At 38.1% G+C, this 16,366-nt stretch overlaps 1 protein-coding gene across 16 annotated transcripts in view; it reads right to left on the bottom strand.

Moving 5' to 3' along the window:
* The window catches only part of ZNF484 (zinc finger protein 484), a 38,850-nt gene extending 27,141 nt beyond the window's left edge, over nt 1-11,709 (bottom strand). For 3 of the 16 annotated variants that reach the window (XM_078365652.1, XM_078365653.1, XM_035300185.3), the window contains exons 1-3: nt 11,497-11,709; nt 11,002-11,077; nt 8,445-8,489 (exon numbers count right to left, since the gene is read on the bottom strand). In XM_078365652.1, coding sequence (XP_078221778.1) covers nt 8,445-8,489; nt 11,002-11,077; nt 11,497-11,505 — 130 coding nt within the window. In that variant the 5' untranslated portion in view covers nt 11,506-11,709. Of the gene's footprint in view, nt 1-4,930; nt 4,982-8,444; nt 8,490-11,001; nt 11,078-11,496 lie in introns of all 16 variants that reach the window. The other 13 variants (XM_078365698.1, XM_008992303.5, XM_078365684.1 and 10 more) reach the window with 9 other exon arrangements.
* Between the last annotated feature and the right edge of the window lie 4,657 nt (nt 11,710-16,366).

Here is a 16,366-nt window from a genome sequence, read left to right as displayed (position 1 = left end):
GAAGCCTGTATGCAGTGAAGGAAAGGTGTTTATGAGGAAATTTCAGTAGAGGTATGCTGGCATGAGATTATGCAACTATCTTCCTTCCCCTAATAGATAATGGGTTGCCATTAAAGTATTTTATATAGAGAGAAAAGATGATCAGATTTGTGTTTAAGACTACCAAGAAGATGCAGGCGAGGTTATGGGGAAATAGGAACACTTTTGCACTGTTGGTGGGCATGTAAATTAGTTCAACCATTATGCAAGACAGTGTGGGGATTCCTCAAGGATCTAGAACCAAAAATATCATTTGACTCAGCAATCCCATTACTGGTATATACCCAAAGGAATATAAATCATTCTACTATAAAGACACATGCACATGTATGTTTATTGCAGTACTATTTACAAGAGCAAAGACATGGAGCCAACCCAAATGCCAATCAATGATAGACTGGATGAAGAAAATGTGGTATATATACAACAAGGAACACTATACTGCCATAAAAAGGAATGAGTTCATGTCCTTTGCAGGTACATGGATGAAACTGGAAGCCATCATTCTCAGCAAACTAACACAGGAACAGAAAACCAAACACTACATGTTCACACTCAGAAGTGGGAGTTGAACAATGAGAACACAGAGACACAGGGAGGGGAAAAAGACATACTGAGGCCTGTTGAGGGGTGGCAGGTGAGGGGAGGAAAAACAATAGGACAAATAGTTAATGCATATGGGGCTTAAAACCTAGATGATGGGGGCTGGGCACAGTGGCTCACATCTGTAATCCAAGCACTTTGGGAGGCCGAGGTGGGCAGATCGCCTGAGGTTGGGAGTTTGAGATCAGCCTGACCAATATGGAGAAACCCTGTCTCTACTGAAAATAGAAAATTAGCCCGATGTGGTGGCGCATGCCTGTAATTCCAGCTACTTGGGAGGCTGAGGCAGGAGGTGGAGGTTGGGGTGAGCCAAGATTGCACCATTGTACTCCAGCCTGGGCAACAAGAGTGAAACTCCACCTTGGAGAAAAAAAAGTGTCCTTGAAGTTAAAAATGCAATACTAATAAGAAACTCAATAACCTGAAACTTTCCTTGATACTACACTGATGCACTTCTTCCTGGGATGATTTTAATACATGTCCTCTTTCTGTAATGAACTGTAAGCATGAGTATAATGGCTTTCCTAAGTTGTGTAAGTCCTTCTCATGAATTATTGAAACTGAGGGTGATCTTGGAGACTCCCGAGCTTGCAGTTTCTGTCATAAGTGAGGGTAGTCTTAGAGACACCTAAATGATTTATACTTAGGCTCGTATCTGGGTGTCAGTAGGGCTGTATTCCTTCTGGAGGTCCTAAGGGAATATCAATTTCCTTGATTTTTCCAGCTTCTATAGGCCACCTATATTCGTTGGCCTTAAAACAACACAAATTTGTCACTGTTCTGGAGGTCATATGTCCAAAAAGGGTCCTACTGGCCTAAAATCAAGATTCTTTCTGGAGACTCTATAGGACAATCCATTTCCATGTCTTACCTGGCTTCTTGGGACCCAAGAGATCTAACATTTGAGAAACATGAAGAGAATTCCCAGTATCATGTGGAAGGAATAGCCCATGCCAGTAGCTGAGTTTCAGGTAGAGAATACGAGCAAGTTGACAAATCCAAGAACACTTTCTTTAAAGAGCTGAAATGAATAGCATGTAATCTAGAGCCAACTGCCTGGGTCTTATTCCTGGCTTTGTCATTGAGGAGCTATGTGATCTTGGGCAATTACCTCTCAACAGATTTCCTCCTCTGTGAAATGAGAATAATCATTATAGATAGCTGTCTCTGTTTAGCATTGCTATGAAAGAATACGTGAGCCTGGGTAATTTATTTAAAAAAGACGTTTATTTGGTTCATGCTTCTGCAGGCTGTGCAAGAAGTACGGCATTAGCATCTGCACCCGGGGAGGGCCTTCAAGCGGCTTCCATTTATGGCATAAGGGGAAGAGAAGCTGGTGTGTGCAGAGATCATATGGTAAGAGAGGAAGAAAGAGAGAGCGAATGGGAGGTAGCAGGGTGTAGGAAAAGATGTGTAGTAAAGACCATCTGAGAGCACTTTAAACCACAGAATGCTGTGGTGTGGTTGCAGAGCAGGATAAACTGCGTTGGTCCCACATCTCTTCCCAACACTGAGTTTGCATGAGGGCTCGTACAAGAACTCTGGGAAGGAATGCAACTCTGCTCACAAGACTTGGGAGGGTCTCTGCAGATGGGAGCTTGCAGGACAGGAAAGTTTTGCAGGGCAGAGATCACCGGAATGCCACATGTTCTGCCTATGTTCTCAGAATATGGAGTAATTCTGATTGCTCTGTGTCCACAATGCTTGGGAGGTAAAAACCCTTTGATGCATTGTGTGTGGTCAGACCTTATGGTGCCTTATCCACTATGCCTCTTTGCCAATGTACGCGGATAGACAATGGGTGGTAAAAACTCAGTGTCCTTAGTATTTCTTAGAAGAACCACATTTGCTATTGAATGCTTTAGACACATGTTCTTCCCCTGGCTATCTTCCTTCTCAACCCCCTTCCCCACAGCCTGCAAGATTAACAAAATAATGCACCCAATAAAAAGTGTGTGGAGCCCAGAGCTCCATGCCAATTCGGATCACCCTGTTTGAGAATGCATTGGATCCCTGGACGCAAGCTGTGAACTTCAATTCTTGTCTCTGTCTTACTTCTTTTCTCACTCCCTGGTCACCGCCAGGACATGGGGCACCCATATACAGGGTTGGGTTGGTTCCCAACAGCAGGGTCTTCTCAACAACCAACCCTCATGGACACCTCATAAGATTGAGAACCCACCACCTCCTCAGAGAGGGCATTAATCTACTCATTAGGGATCTGTCATGACCCAAATACTTCCCATTCTGCCCTACCTCCACACTGGGATCAAACTTCTCTTTCATTAAAAAAATTATTTATTTATTTATTTAAGAGACAAGATCTTGCTATATTACCTAGGCTGATCTCAAACTCCTGGCCTCAAGTGATCCTCCTACCTTGGCTTCCTGAGTAGCTGGAATTACACACAAGCCACCATGCCTGGTTCTGGGGATCAAATTTCAGCATAAGATTTGGAGAGAATAAATATCCAAACCATAGCAATAACTCACAGGGGTTGTGACTGAATTAGTTAATAGAGAAAGAATGCTAATACTGCCTGGCATATAGTAACCACTTTATTAATGTTTGTATTACTTTATGATATATTGAGAAGATATTTATATACCTGGGAAGAAAAGAGATGAATTAGTGATATGTATAATATATATTGTACATGTATATATGAAAAACAAAAAAAAATTAAGCCAGACACTTATTAATTTCAGGTAAAACAAAAAGCACTGCATAAAAAGTAAATGGCTCACTTGTGAATATTGTTAAAATAATCATCATAATAAAATACAGCTTATTGATTTACCCCAAATTATGATATACCCATATTAGGCCAGGTGTGATGGCTCATGCCTGTAATTCCAGCACTTAGGGAGGTCAAGGTGGGTGGGATCGCTTGAGCCCAGGAGTTCTAGACCAGCCTGGCAACATGATGGAATCCTATCACTACTAAATAAATAAATAAAATAACCCTATTAGAAGGAGGGTACATGAGAAATGTGCACATGAGTACTGAGGGCCTGCGTGTCTGAAAGAGAGATAATTCCTTATTTTCCATTCTGTTGTCTGTAGATAAACTTAAAACTGAAAGCCTAGAAATAGTAATACAAACATGCTATTCAGACATATGAAAGAAAACAGCAAAAGATGCTAAACTGAGTTCAAAGTGATTACCTTCGAGAAGCTGAAATTTGAGGTGAAGAGAGACAACTTTTTTTTCTAAAAAGCCCCAAAAAACAATTTGACTAAGTAAATATAAGTAAAACCTTCAAGACATTCAAAATGAAATACTTACTTTTAAAAGTTAAAATGCAAAGGACAAAGAGGCAGTTATACTTGAACAAAACATATAAGACTATGCTTAATGTATGAAGTCCTCTGTTAACAATCAATAAACTGGATTCCACTCCTGGAAAGACAGAGTAGATGCAGTTGTCTTGACTCATCCTGTTAAGTTTATCTACAAACCATAGACATTATTCATCAAACCAACATATGGAGACTCTGAACGGTAAATAAAAAAAGGCACCCTGGCTAGGGGCCTCAGGAACCAGGGAACTAAACAGTAATGAGTTCTCTGTATCTTTCAGCCTCATATAGATAGCCTTGACCAGGTATTCGATAAACCTGCAATGCAGAAACACCAAGTGTATACAAAAAGGCCTGGAAGAAAGTGTTGTCTTTAGCCCAAAACCAGGAAAGGGGCGACAGAGAAAAATAAAAAAACTTTTAGACAAAATCTACTCCATCCAAACACCACAGATCATAAAACAACAAAAAGTGTTTTACTGATTCCTCTCTCATCAGCAAAGACTCAGTGGGTAGCCTAGAGTCCCGTATTTGCCTGGCTGTCTGGGGATGCTCCTCCACTGCAATAGGGCAGTATGAGAAAAAGCCAAATGGGGAGCTGGGACTTTTATTTGTGCAACTGGTACTGGGTAGCTTTCACGCCATGCCAGTGTGAGCCACGTCAGGGCTGGACTTCCATTCCTACCTAGCAGTAATGAGACACTCTTCCCATCACCACAGGTATGGTGTGAGAGGAGGCCAAGTGAAAATCCAAGACCTTCATCCCTCTGAGAGTTACTTAGGCCCTATCCACCCTAACAATATCAGAGAAGACAGCATGAAGAGCAGAAACAAGGTACCCTCTCCTTCTTTCAGACAAGGTGATGTCACCAGAAGCTTACTGGGGTGCCCGAACTGGCAGTCCCACCTAGCAGTAATGAGGTGTCTCTCTCCCTAATGACTGTCGATAGAGTTCAAGCAGGGAACCTGTAAATTCACACCCACCTGGCAGTAATACAGCAAGGCTCCCCAATTCCCCACTGGCCCAGAGGATGCCTGATAAAAGAAAAGACTCAAATAAGATCTAGAGTCTCATAATGCCCAAGATTTCCACAAGACATTAGAAAATCATCTGTATAACCAAGAACCAGAAAAACCTCAACTTGAATAAGGAAATCACCAGTCAACAGATGCTAAAACTGAAGTGATGCATGTATTGGAATTACTTCATAAGGATTTTAAAGTAGTCCTCATAAAAATGTTTTAACAAGCATATGAACACACTTGAAACAATTGGAAAAAATTTCAACAAAAAAAGAGAAGAGGTGAAGAAACTAAATGAAAATTTTAGAATTAAAAAAAAAAGTAACCAGAATTAAAACTCAATAGATGGGCTCAAAATAATGGAGACAACAGAAGAACTATTATGAGTACCTGAAAATAAAATAGAAATGATCTAATCTAAAGAATGGAGAGAAAACAGACTGAGAAAAAAATGAACAGAACCTTAGAAACATATGGGACAATAACAAAAAAATCTAACATTTGTCTTAGTGGAGTTCCAGAAAAAGAAGAGAAAGGAATGGGGGCTGAACAAGAATTTGAAGAAATAATGAATGAAAATTTCTGAAACTTCCAAAAAGATATACACTTATAGATAGAAGCTGAGCAAATTCTAAAAAGGATAAAATCAAAGAAATTCACATTAAGAAAGAATCATAGTAAACATTTGAAAACTACAGACAAAGAAAATGCTGAAAGCAGAAAGCATTCAGAGAGAAACTACACATCACCTATGGGAGAAAAACAATTTGAATGACAGTGTGTGATACTAAGAACAATGGCTCCCCAAAGATGTTCACATCCTAATTCCCAGAAATTGTGAATATGTTAGGTTACATGGCGAAAGAGAATTCAGGTTTCAGATCGAATCTAGGTGGCTAATCTGCTGTCCTTAAAATAGGGAGATTGATTATCTTGGATTATCTGGGTGGGCTGAATATAATTACAAATTTTCTTTAAAGTTAAAGCAGGAGGCAATAAAGGAGAGTCATAGAAAGATGCGATTATGAAAGAGTAGTCAGAGAGATACAATTTTGATGGTTTTGAAGTTGGAGGAAGGGGCCACAAACTGTGAAATGTGAGCACCCACTATATGCTAGAAAAGCCATAGAAAATAGAAATAGACAGATTCCTTCTTACACCCTGTAGAAAGGACTACCGTCCTCTTGACACCTTGATTTTAGCTCAGTGAGACCCATGTTGGCTTTCTAAAATATAGAACTGTAAAAAATAGTGTCTTATTTTAAGCAACTAAATTTGTGATAATTTATTACAGCAGCAATAGAAAATTAACATGCAGTAATCAAACAAAAATGATAAAAGAATCTGTCACATCAGGAAGAAAGAACAATAGAAAGAATAAAAATATTGGTAAATAGAAAAGATTTTACTGCTATATCTTACTGCTGAGAAAACATAAACTATACATAATATCTGGCAGAATAATCAATATAAAAGAACACATGGACTGAGGTGTGTCCTCCAAAAATTCATGTTTAGGCCCTAACTCCTAATGTGACTATATTTGGAGATAGGGCTTTTAAGAAGTAATTAAGGTTAAATGAGGTAGATGTCCTAATCTGATAAGACAGGTGGCCTTATAGAGAGAGATTCTCTCTCCATAGGCAGGCAGGCAGTCACTGGGGAAAGGCCTGTGAGCATACAGTGAGGTTTCCATCTACAAGCCAGGAAGAAAGCCCTCATCAGAACCTGACCATGCTTGCACCCTGATTTCTGAGTTCCAGCCTCCCAACAAATTTTTGTTGTTTAGTCCACACAATCTATGGTACTCCGTTATGGCAGCCTGAGCTGACTAAGACAGCCACCAACAACTCTGCACATATAAATTTGATAGCTTAGATAAAAGAGACCAGTTCCTGAAAACACACAAACTACCACAACCCTCTCAGTATTACATAGACAATATGAATAGCCCTATAACTCACAAAGAAACTGAGTTTTTAATCTTAAAACCTCCAAAAGAAATCTCTAGGCCCAGATAGTTTATCTGGAGAATTCTACCAACTATTTAAAGAATTAACATAATTAACATCAATTTTATATAATTTTTTCCCCAGGAAAGAGAAGAAAAGGGAATACTTCCCAGTTTTTTATGAGAGGCTATGATTTCCCTGATACAAAAATTGGACAAAGTATAAAAAAAGAAAACACAAACTATCCACAATTTCTGGCAGAATAATCAATATAAAAGAACACATTCCAACTTATGAGGCCAGGGTTATCCTGATACCTAAACCATAAATAGTACCAAAAGAAGAAAGAAAAAAAGAAAGAAAGAGAAAGAAAGAAAAGAAAGAGAAAAAAGATACCCTTCATAAATATAATACAAAAATCCTTAACAAAATATTAGCAAATATAAATAATTTAAAAGTATATACCACAATCAAGTGGAATTTATTCCACAGATGCAAGGCTGGTTCAATATTCAAAAATCAATCAATATAATCTACCAAACCAACAGATTCAATAAGTAAAATCACATGATCACATCAGTTGGTACAGAAAAAGAATTTAACAAAATTCAACTCCCATTCATGATAAAACCTCAACAAGATTGTTTCAGAAAGTAGTCTTTGGACAAGGAGCACTGATATTCTGTGGAAATTTGTGAGAAATAAAAATTCTCATATTCAATCCCATATCTATTAAATCAGAATCTGAATTCAAATGCAAGTAAAGTGTCAGAAGCATTTTTCTCTAAGATAAAAACAAAAAAACTGTTAGTGCACTTGCTTTCTCTTTCTTTCTCTCTCTCTCTCTCGTCCCCCCCGCCCACCTCTTGAGACAGAGTTTTGCTCTTGTCACCCAGGCTGGAGTGCAATGGCACGATCTTGGCTCATTACAACCTCCAACTTCCAGGTTCAAGACATTATCCTGCCTCAGCCTTCTGAGTACCTGGGATTACAGGTACCCGCCACCACGCCTGGTTACATTTTGTATTTTTAGTGGAGACAGGGTTTCACCATGTTGGCCAGGTTGGTCTCAAACTCCCAACCTCAGGCGATCCACCCACCTTAGCCTCCCAAAGTGCTGGGATTACAGGTGTGAGCCACCGAGTATGGACTGTTGGTGCACTTTCAACAGGGTTACTGTTGAAGACTATTCTGTCATTATCCATCTGAAGATCTCTCAAAAAATTTCTCAAACATCAAGAACCATGATAAATCACTTGTTAATAATATAAACCATGTATCCAATTTCCATTATTGCTATGTCTTTCAGGAAGATCAGAGACAATTTAACAGTTCAAAGTTCACAACCGTGTCAGACCATATATTCTAAACTTGACCTGGGATTGACAGTCTCTTCATTTTCTCTGAACTTAGTTTTTATTTATCTAGTCTTGTCATCTTACTATAGGGATTGTTAGATGCCGCCTAAATCCACTAAATGTAAAAGAAGTAACAAATAAATAGATGAACAAACAAGAACTCACCAAGGACTTGGTCATTTTTGGCTCTTCGGACAAAGGGGCAGAGATCTGAGAAAACAGATGGGCAGAGGTACAGATCAGAGAAGGAAATGTGCCAGTGTCACCCATGGACACATACATCAGTTAGTGCCCATGTACCTTACTCAAAAATTTATTTCTAGAGCTACAACATTAAAATATCATCCCATCTTTTGCATGTTGCACAAAGATTTAAGTGCAAAAGTTTTACCATAACATGGTTAATAAAAAAGATTAGATCATCCAACATAATGGTTGTAAAAAAAAAATTAGAAACATTTAAATATCCAAAAATTGTGGATTGCTTAAATATTTTATAAAATATCCAAAGGACATACTGTTCTATTACATTATCATACTATCTGATTTCACAGACCCTTTAAGTTATCACCAACCCTGGTACCTAACTCTTCATTCTCACTCTTTAATCTGCTCTACGTGTCAATTGCTACCCAGTGACTCTACTCCCAAAGCCATTACTGAAATTTCAGATTCACTGATTCCCATGCCTTGCTGCCTATGAGCCCTGAATCATTTATCCTACAATTCCTGATCAGAGAGCCTTCAATTTCTCTACTCTAATGGTCCTGGCTCCCTACCAATCAATCCCATGTCCCCATGACTAGCCTCCATGCCTGTATCTCCATCAGACATCCTAAGAGTCCCAATCCTAGGCACACCTGTACCTGCACTGGGGCCTTAGCACACAAACACATCTCCCACCGCTGACAAAACTAGGCCATAAACTCCTCCACACACACAAACAGGAACTAAATCAATGAACAAATCTGGGGAAATTATTGAATGTATAGGATAAATCTGTAAATGAAAAACACTTCTAATCTAAGTGTGAAAAACCAGAGTATTCACAGAGAAAGAATGAAGAAAATAAGAAACCACTTCATTTGCAGTACTGAAAGTGAAATGATGTCAGAAATAGCAACTAAAAGACCGCTTTTCTGTCAGGGTGAGAGAGACATTTTCAGAAATAAAAGCACTTGCAGAGAGTATCTCCATCTTTGAGAGAAATACCGAAAGAAGTAGTCCAAATAAATGTAAAATGAATCTCATGAGAAATCTTCAATAGGAAAATACTGTTCAGTAATAATTCTTGCAAAATATATATAATTACAAAAAAGGATGTGACAATGTGATAAAGAGGCCACTACAGAGAAAATTAATAATGTCCTATGATAAAACATTCCTAATAATCTCAGGAAAAAACAGAAAAAATGGGGTCCAGAATGGAAACAATGAGCAGAAATTTCATCCATCCAATCAAAATATATAAAGAAAAGGCAGAAAATAAAAAGAACTAAATAGTGAACATCAAATGGAAGACATACAATCAGATAAATCATTATTACAATAAATAGAAGTAAAATTCTATCAACAGAGACTATTAAGTTGGATTTGAAAAAACAAAGGTATCTATTGTAAACAAATAGGTAATGTAACATAGAAACAGATATGGATACAACATAAAGCTCTGGGCAAAGACACATCATCCAAAGGCAATAAAAGTAAAAACAGGTGGCTAAGTATCAACGTGGAATTCGACGTTAAAAAGTGTTTTTCTTTTTTCTTTTTGGTTGAAAAAAGGGATCCTACAATAATAATAGCATTTAATAAATGCAAAAGGATTAAAAAGTCCATTAACCGTTAGGTGTATGTATGCCTGTCCCTCAGACACACAAAATTAGCAAAAAAGCTCATATAACTGCCAAGTGAACTGTTAAAGTAAGAGATTTTTATTGTATCTCTTCCAGAGTATGAAACAAGTAGATCAAAATTAGGAAAGATAAAGATTTGAAGAATACAAACAACCAAGACTTAATTAAAGAGAATTTTGCCCCATATAACAAAACATACTTTTCCTCTTGTATCTGTTGAACAAAGTTCATTGAGTAACTTGGCTTCAAGGAAAATCTTGATAAATTGTTAAAAGCTGAGACTTGATAGTCTGCATTTTCTGACAATACAATACAATACAATACAATAAAAAAATAAACAGCTAAAACATATTTTAATAATTTGGGAATGAAGAAACTCTCCTAAATAACTAAGGATCAAAGGGAAACATCAAGATGAGTTTATACATTTCATAAAGATGTAGTGAAAGAAACGTTATAACATTAACTGTATCCAGCATAAAACTTAAGAAAATAAGGGAAAGAACAGCAAATTACATCAAAATGTGGGGAAAAATAGAAAGTACCTAAAAAGAAAAAGAGAAAAAACTTAATATTAAAAGAGTAGGATTATTAAAGAACCAAGAGTCGGTATTTCAAAATGTCCAGTAAATAGATAAACCTTTCAGACGCTTTTTTTGAGACGTAGTCTCACACTGTCGCCCAGGCTGGCCTGCAATGGCGCGATCTGGGCTCACTGCAACTTCCACCTCTTGGGTTCAAACGATTCTCCTGCCTCAGCCTCCTGAGTAGCTAGGGTTACAGGTGCCCGCCACCACGCCCAGCTATTTGTATTTTTAGTAGAGACAGGGGTTTCACCATTTTGACCAGGCTGGTTTCAAACTCCTGACCTTGTGATTCACCCGCCTCGGCCGCCCAAAATGCTGGGATTACAGGAGTGAGCCACCACGCCCGGCCCGCTTCTTTCTAAAACGAGGGCGAAAGAATGAATGATATATAAATATAATAACTGTAATGATAAATGAGCTACTAGTCTGGATATGAAACAGAACAAAATGGAAATGAAAACATGCAATTCTATGGTAATACATTCTTTAAATCTTTAGCAAAATATATCATGATAACGAAACAGAAACGAAACTGTAAACAGATTGGTAATATAAAAGAGGAAACTGAGATGTACATCATTCATTCTTCATATCCCTCCTGAGTCCCCTGTCATCCTCCCCCACAACCCCATAGTCTGCCCTCATTCCGCCCGCAGATCCACCACCAGAGACCCCCCAGTCCACCCTCACTCCTCCCTCAGATCCACCCTCAGAGATCGCTCAGACTCCCACTATTCCCATCCATTGACAGTCCCCATCACTGCCCGGATGACTCACCACAGACATCAGAGATTCTTCTTGCTCAGTCCACAGATGCTGCCATCCCTCCTCCACTCACCTGCCTCTCACCCACGTTTTCCCAGGACAGTGGTCATTTGCTCGGGAGGTGACTACAGTCGCAAGAACGAGAACTGGACCCACTTCCTTTTTCTGAATGCCTCCCAGGCCCAGCAGGACTTCTTACAGCGCGGCCTGGGTGTGCGCACGCTCAGCAGTCTTCTTGGCGGAAGGTTGCCAGTAGTCAACATGGCGCTTTGCCAAACACACTCCCTTTTCAGTGGCTTACGGGGGCTGCTAGTATGGCGGCGCCCATGTAGACACTCTGGCCTGTGGGCGGCCATGTTGAGATGATGTAGAGACTGAGGGGCTGAGGGCTGTCCAGAGGAAAGGAAGCAAGCGGAGGTGTCTCCCGTCACACTAAGCGAGGACATAATCAAAGCCTGTCTAACCTCATGTCTTTATTCAAAAAAGGATCATAGATCTCAATGTAAAAATATGAAATTTAATGAAAAATTCTTCAGGACCTAGGACTTGATGAATAATTCTTAGACGTGACACCAAAAAGCAGAATCAATTATAATAATTTAGCAATTGGATTTTATCAAAATTTAAAACTTGCTCTGCATGAGAGCCTGTTAACATAATGAAAAGGCAAAATAAAAACTAGGAGAAAACTGCAAACCGCACCTTATAAACCATATCTGACAAGGAGCTCATGTCTAGAATATTCTTAACATTTTCAAAAGTCAACAGCAACAACAACAAAACAATCCAATTAGAAAATGGGCTAAAGAAATGAAAGGATATTTCACTGAACAGGATATATTGATAGAAAATGAGAAAATAAAGTAACTTTTAACAGAGGACTGCCAGTCCTTTTAAATTATCAAGCCCAGAGAGACATTAAAATGAGACAGCAGTCATTTTGAGCTACGTTTTCATCTCTTGAAACTGCTTGCTATTGCCACAAGTAGCTATAAATTAACTTAATAATGTCATACTGGACATGATAACCCACACCCTAGACTTAACAATGTAGAGTGACTCACTAATCAATGTTATTTCTATAACAAATGAGAATTCCTGACAAATAACTTTGTATCAGCTCACTCCTTGTCTCCCTTTTTTGCTTTTAATAAAGGCCATATGAGTTCATATCCAGGGTTTCTTGGGTCTGAGTCCTTTGGGCAGCTGTTGTCACTTTCATTTGTTGTTGTTGGAGAGACAGGATCCTGCTCTGTGGCTCAGGCTGGAAGACTAGAGTGCAGTGGTGCAATCAAAGCTCACTATAACCTTGATCTCCTAGGATCAAGTGATCCTCTCACCTCAGTTTCCCAATTAGCTAGGATTATAGCATGCACCACCGTGCCTGGCTAATTATTATTATTATTATTTGTAGTAATGGAGGTCTCTGTTGTCCAGGCTGGTCTTGAATTCCTGGCCTCAAGCAATCCTCCTGCTTTGGCCTCCCAAAATGCTGGGATTACAGGTGTGAGCCACAGTGCCCAGCCCAACCTCTCACTTTTAGGTAAACAAAAATAGGCACATTAAAAGATCTGGTTCCACTCCCACATGTAAAGAGCCTGGATTCTCTCACACTTATATGAATTTTACCTCCAGGAGCCCCACCAGCTTGTCATTGTGAACAGAAAGTAAATTCCTTTGTGCACCTGGCAGGGAGAGAGGGAAAGTAACCACTCGAAATACAACTAGAACATTGGGTTCTCTTTAAGCAAGACCTGCAATGGATATGTAATCTTAGATTATACACTGCTTTCCCTTTACACTGCCTTACCATCACCTCAGCAGGGCTCCAGTATAATAACTGTGGACTATATCCAAGAAACTATCCCCCTAAACAACATCTTTAGACAATATTCAGAATTAGCTCCCAGTGTTGACAGTCCTAGTGCCCCTTGGAAATTTTTCTTGACGGCCTAAAGCCAGAAGTTGCAAATAATGCATGAAAACCAAAAATTGACTGAAAAAATTATCCCATCGTATGAACTTCAACATTTTGCCAAACATTTAAAGAGACTTGACATAACAAAAACAAACTAAAAACTCTCATAAGAAAATGCTTATCCTTTTTGCTTAAAAGAAAAATCATTTTGGTTAATATGGGAGGCACCCTCTACTTCATCTCTCTATTTGGGGCATTAATAATTCTGGCTTTCTTACTGAACTAAAATATACCATTTTAGCCATTTTAAAGTATATGGTTCAGTGGTATTGTCTTAACACATTAACATTGTTGTGAAACCATCACCACCATCTGTGTCCCAGACAGTTTTTCATCTTCCCAATGGAATTTTTTCATGTTACCAACTGAATCTATACCTATTAAGCAATAATTCCCCAATCCTTTTATGCCCAGACCTGGCAACCATCATTACACTTTGTGATTCTACTAAAGTATCACAAAGTATCACTTTGATTCTACTGAAGTATCACAAAGTATCTACTAAAGTATCACTTTCTGTATCTGGCTTATTTTACTCCGTACAGTTTCTTCAAGATTCGTTAATATTGTAGCATGTATCAGAACTTTATTCCTTTCTAAGGCTGAGTGCTGTTCCCTAGTATTTATAGATCCACTTTTGTTAGTCCATTTGCCATAGACGGATGTTTGGATTGTTTCTACCTTCTAGTTACTGTGAAATGCTGCTGTAAACATTGATGCGCTAGTAATAGTTTGAGTCCCTTCTTTCAGTTCTTTGGAGGTATATACCTATCTAGAAGTGGAATTTTGCTGGATCATACAGTAATTTGATTTTTAAATTTCTGAGGAACTGCCAAACTGTTTTCCACAGCAGCTGCACTATTTTACATTCCCACCAGCAAGGCATAAGTGTTCCAACTTCTCCACAACCTCATTAACATTTGTTACTTATTTTTTTTGGATAATACACATTAAAAAATGGATGTGAAATGATATCTTATTGTGGCTTTGATTTAAATTTCCCTAGTGATTAGTGATGTGGAGCATCTTGTGCATTTATGTATCTTCTTTGAAGAAATATCTATTTAAATCTTTTGCCCAGTTTTGAATCATCTTGTTTGAATCTTTTGTTGTTGTCAAGTTGTGGCAGTTTTTTACATATTCTCAATATTAATCTTATATATGTATGTATTATCTGCAAATATTTTCTTGCAATCTGTGAGTTGCTTTTTCACTCTACTGATAGTGCCTTTTGAGGCACAAAACACTTCTATTTTGATTAAATCTATCTATTCTCTTATTGGCTGTGCTTTTGGTGTCTTTGATCCAAGAAACCATTGCAAAACCCAAATCACGAAACTTTCCCTTTATGCTTTCTTCTAAGACCTTTATAGTTTTAAGTCTTATGTTTAGACCTTTGATCCAGTTTGAGTTAGTTTATGTATATATCCACATGCAAAGAGTGAGGTTGGGCTCTTATTTATACTATATATACATATATATGCCATATGTGTATATATAGTATATTTATATATAAAATATATAACATATATATATACACACACTATATATACATATATAAAGTATATTATATATGTATATATACTATATATATACACATTATATATGTTTTAAATACATATACAAATGTATTTTAAAAAGCTCAACACTTCTGATGATTAGAGAAATGCAAATCCAAACCATATATATTATATTTGGTTTGGATGTATTTTTAAATATATTATATTATATGTTATATATTATATACTATATACGCATTAGCTAGAATATATCAGCTATAATATGTATTATATATTACATTATATGTTATATATAATGGTATTTATATCATTATTATATATCCAAAGGAATATAAATCATTCTATTACAGAAATACATGCATGTGTATGTTCACTGCAGCACTGTTCACAACAGCAAAGACATGGAATCAACCCAAATGCTCATCAATGGTAGACTCGATAAAGAAAATGTGGTATATATACACCATGGAGCACCATGCAGCCATGAAAATGAATCAGATCATGTCTTTTTCAGACGCGTAGATGAAGCTGGAAGCCACTATCCTCAGCAAACTAACACAGGGACAGAAAAGCAAATACTACATGTTCTCACTAATAAGTGGGAGCTGAACAACAGGACCACGTGGACACAGGCAGGAGAACAACACACACTGGCACCTGTTGGGGGAGGGCCGGTAGTAGGGAGCGCATCAGGAAAAATGGCTAATGCATGCTGAGTTTAATACCTAGGTGATGGGGTGATAGATGCAGCAAACTACATGCTACATGATTGCAGCAAACTTACCTGTGTAAGAAAACTGCCTGCTGCACCTGTACCCGAGAACTATAAAGAAAATAAACACACAAATAAAATTTTAAAAAATTTAAAAATTATTTTAATTGTATGTGGGTAGGTCCCTTTGATTGAAAGTGAAATGGAAATAATTAAAAAAAACAACAATCTTACTATTCAAAATTACAAAACAAAGTAATAGTAAAACAAATTTACATTTTGTACCTGGATTGATATAAGACAAAAACATTGTGTGGGAAAGCTGGAGTTGAGGACGAATGAGATTCTAAGAATAAAAATCCCTGGTACATAGTCAAAGTTTCAGAGTCAACTTCAGATTTTCAAGGATTATAAAATAGATAACCTCATACCACTGTCTCCAACAGATAAAAGGAACCAGATAATATCTGTGTTCTAGGGAGAAAGAACGGAAAATTGGCTGAGTTCTGTCACTGACAAAACTTAGTGGAAAGGCGGAATCTGGAAGATGGGAGGGTGGAGGGATCCTGGGCTTGCGGGGTGGGGAGGGGCTGTGCTTCAGCCTCCCCCTCTCACTGCCCCTACCCCATCAGGGGCCCTTTGTGATGTGAACGCCCCAGCTCTGTGACGCAA

This window comes from Callithrix jacchus, chromosome 1, assembly GCF_049354715.1.
Source record: "Callithrix jacchus isolate 240 chromosome 1, calJac240_pri, whole genome shotgun sequence".
Lineage (NCBI taxonomy): Eukaryota > Metazoa > Chordata > Mammalia > Primates > Cebidae > Callithrix > Callithrix jacchus.
This window is presented reverse-complemented; position numbering and strand designations above follow the sequence as displayed.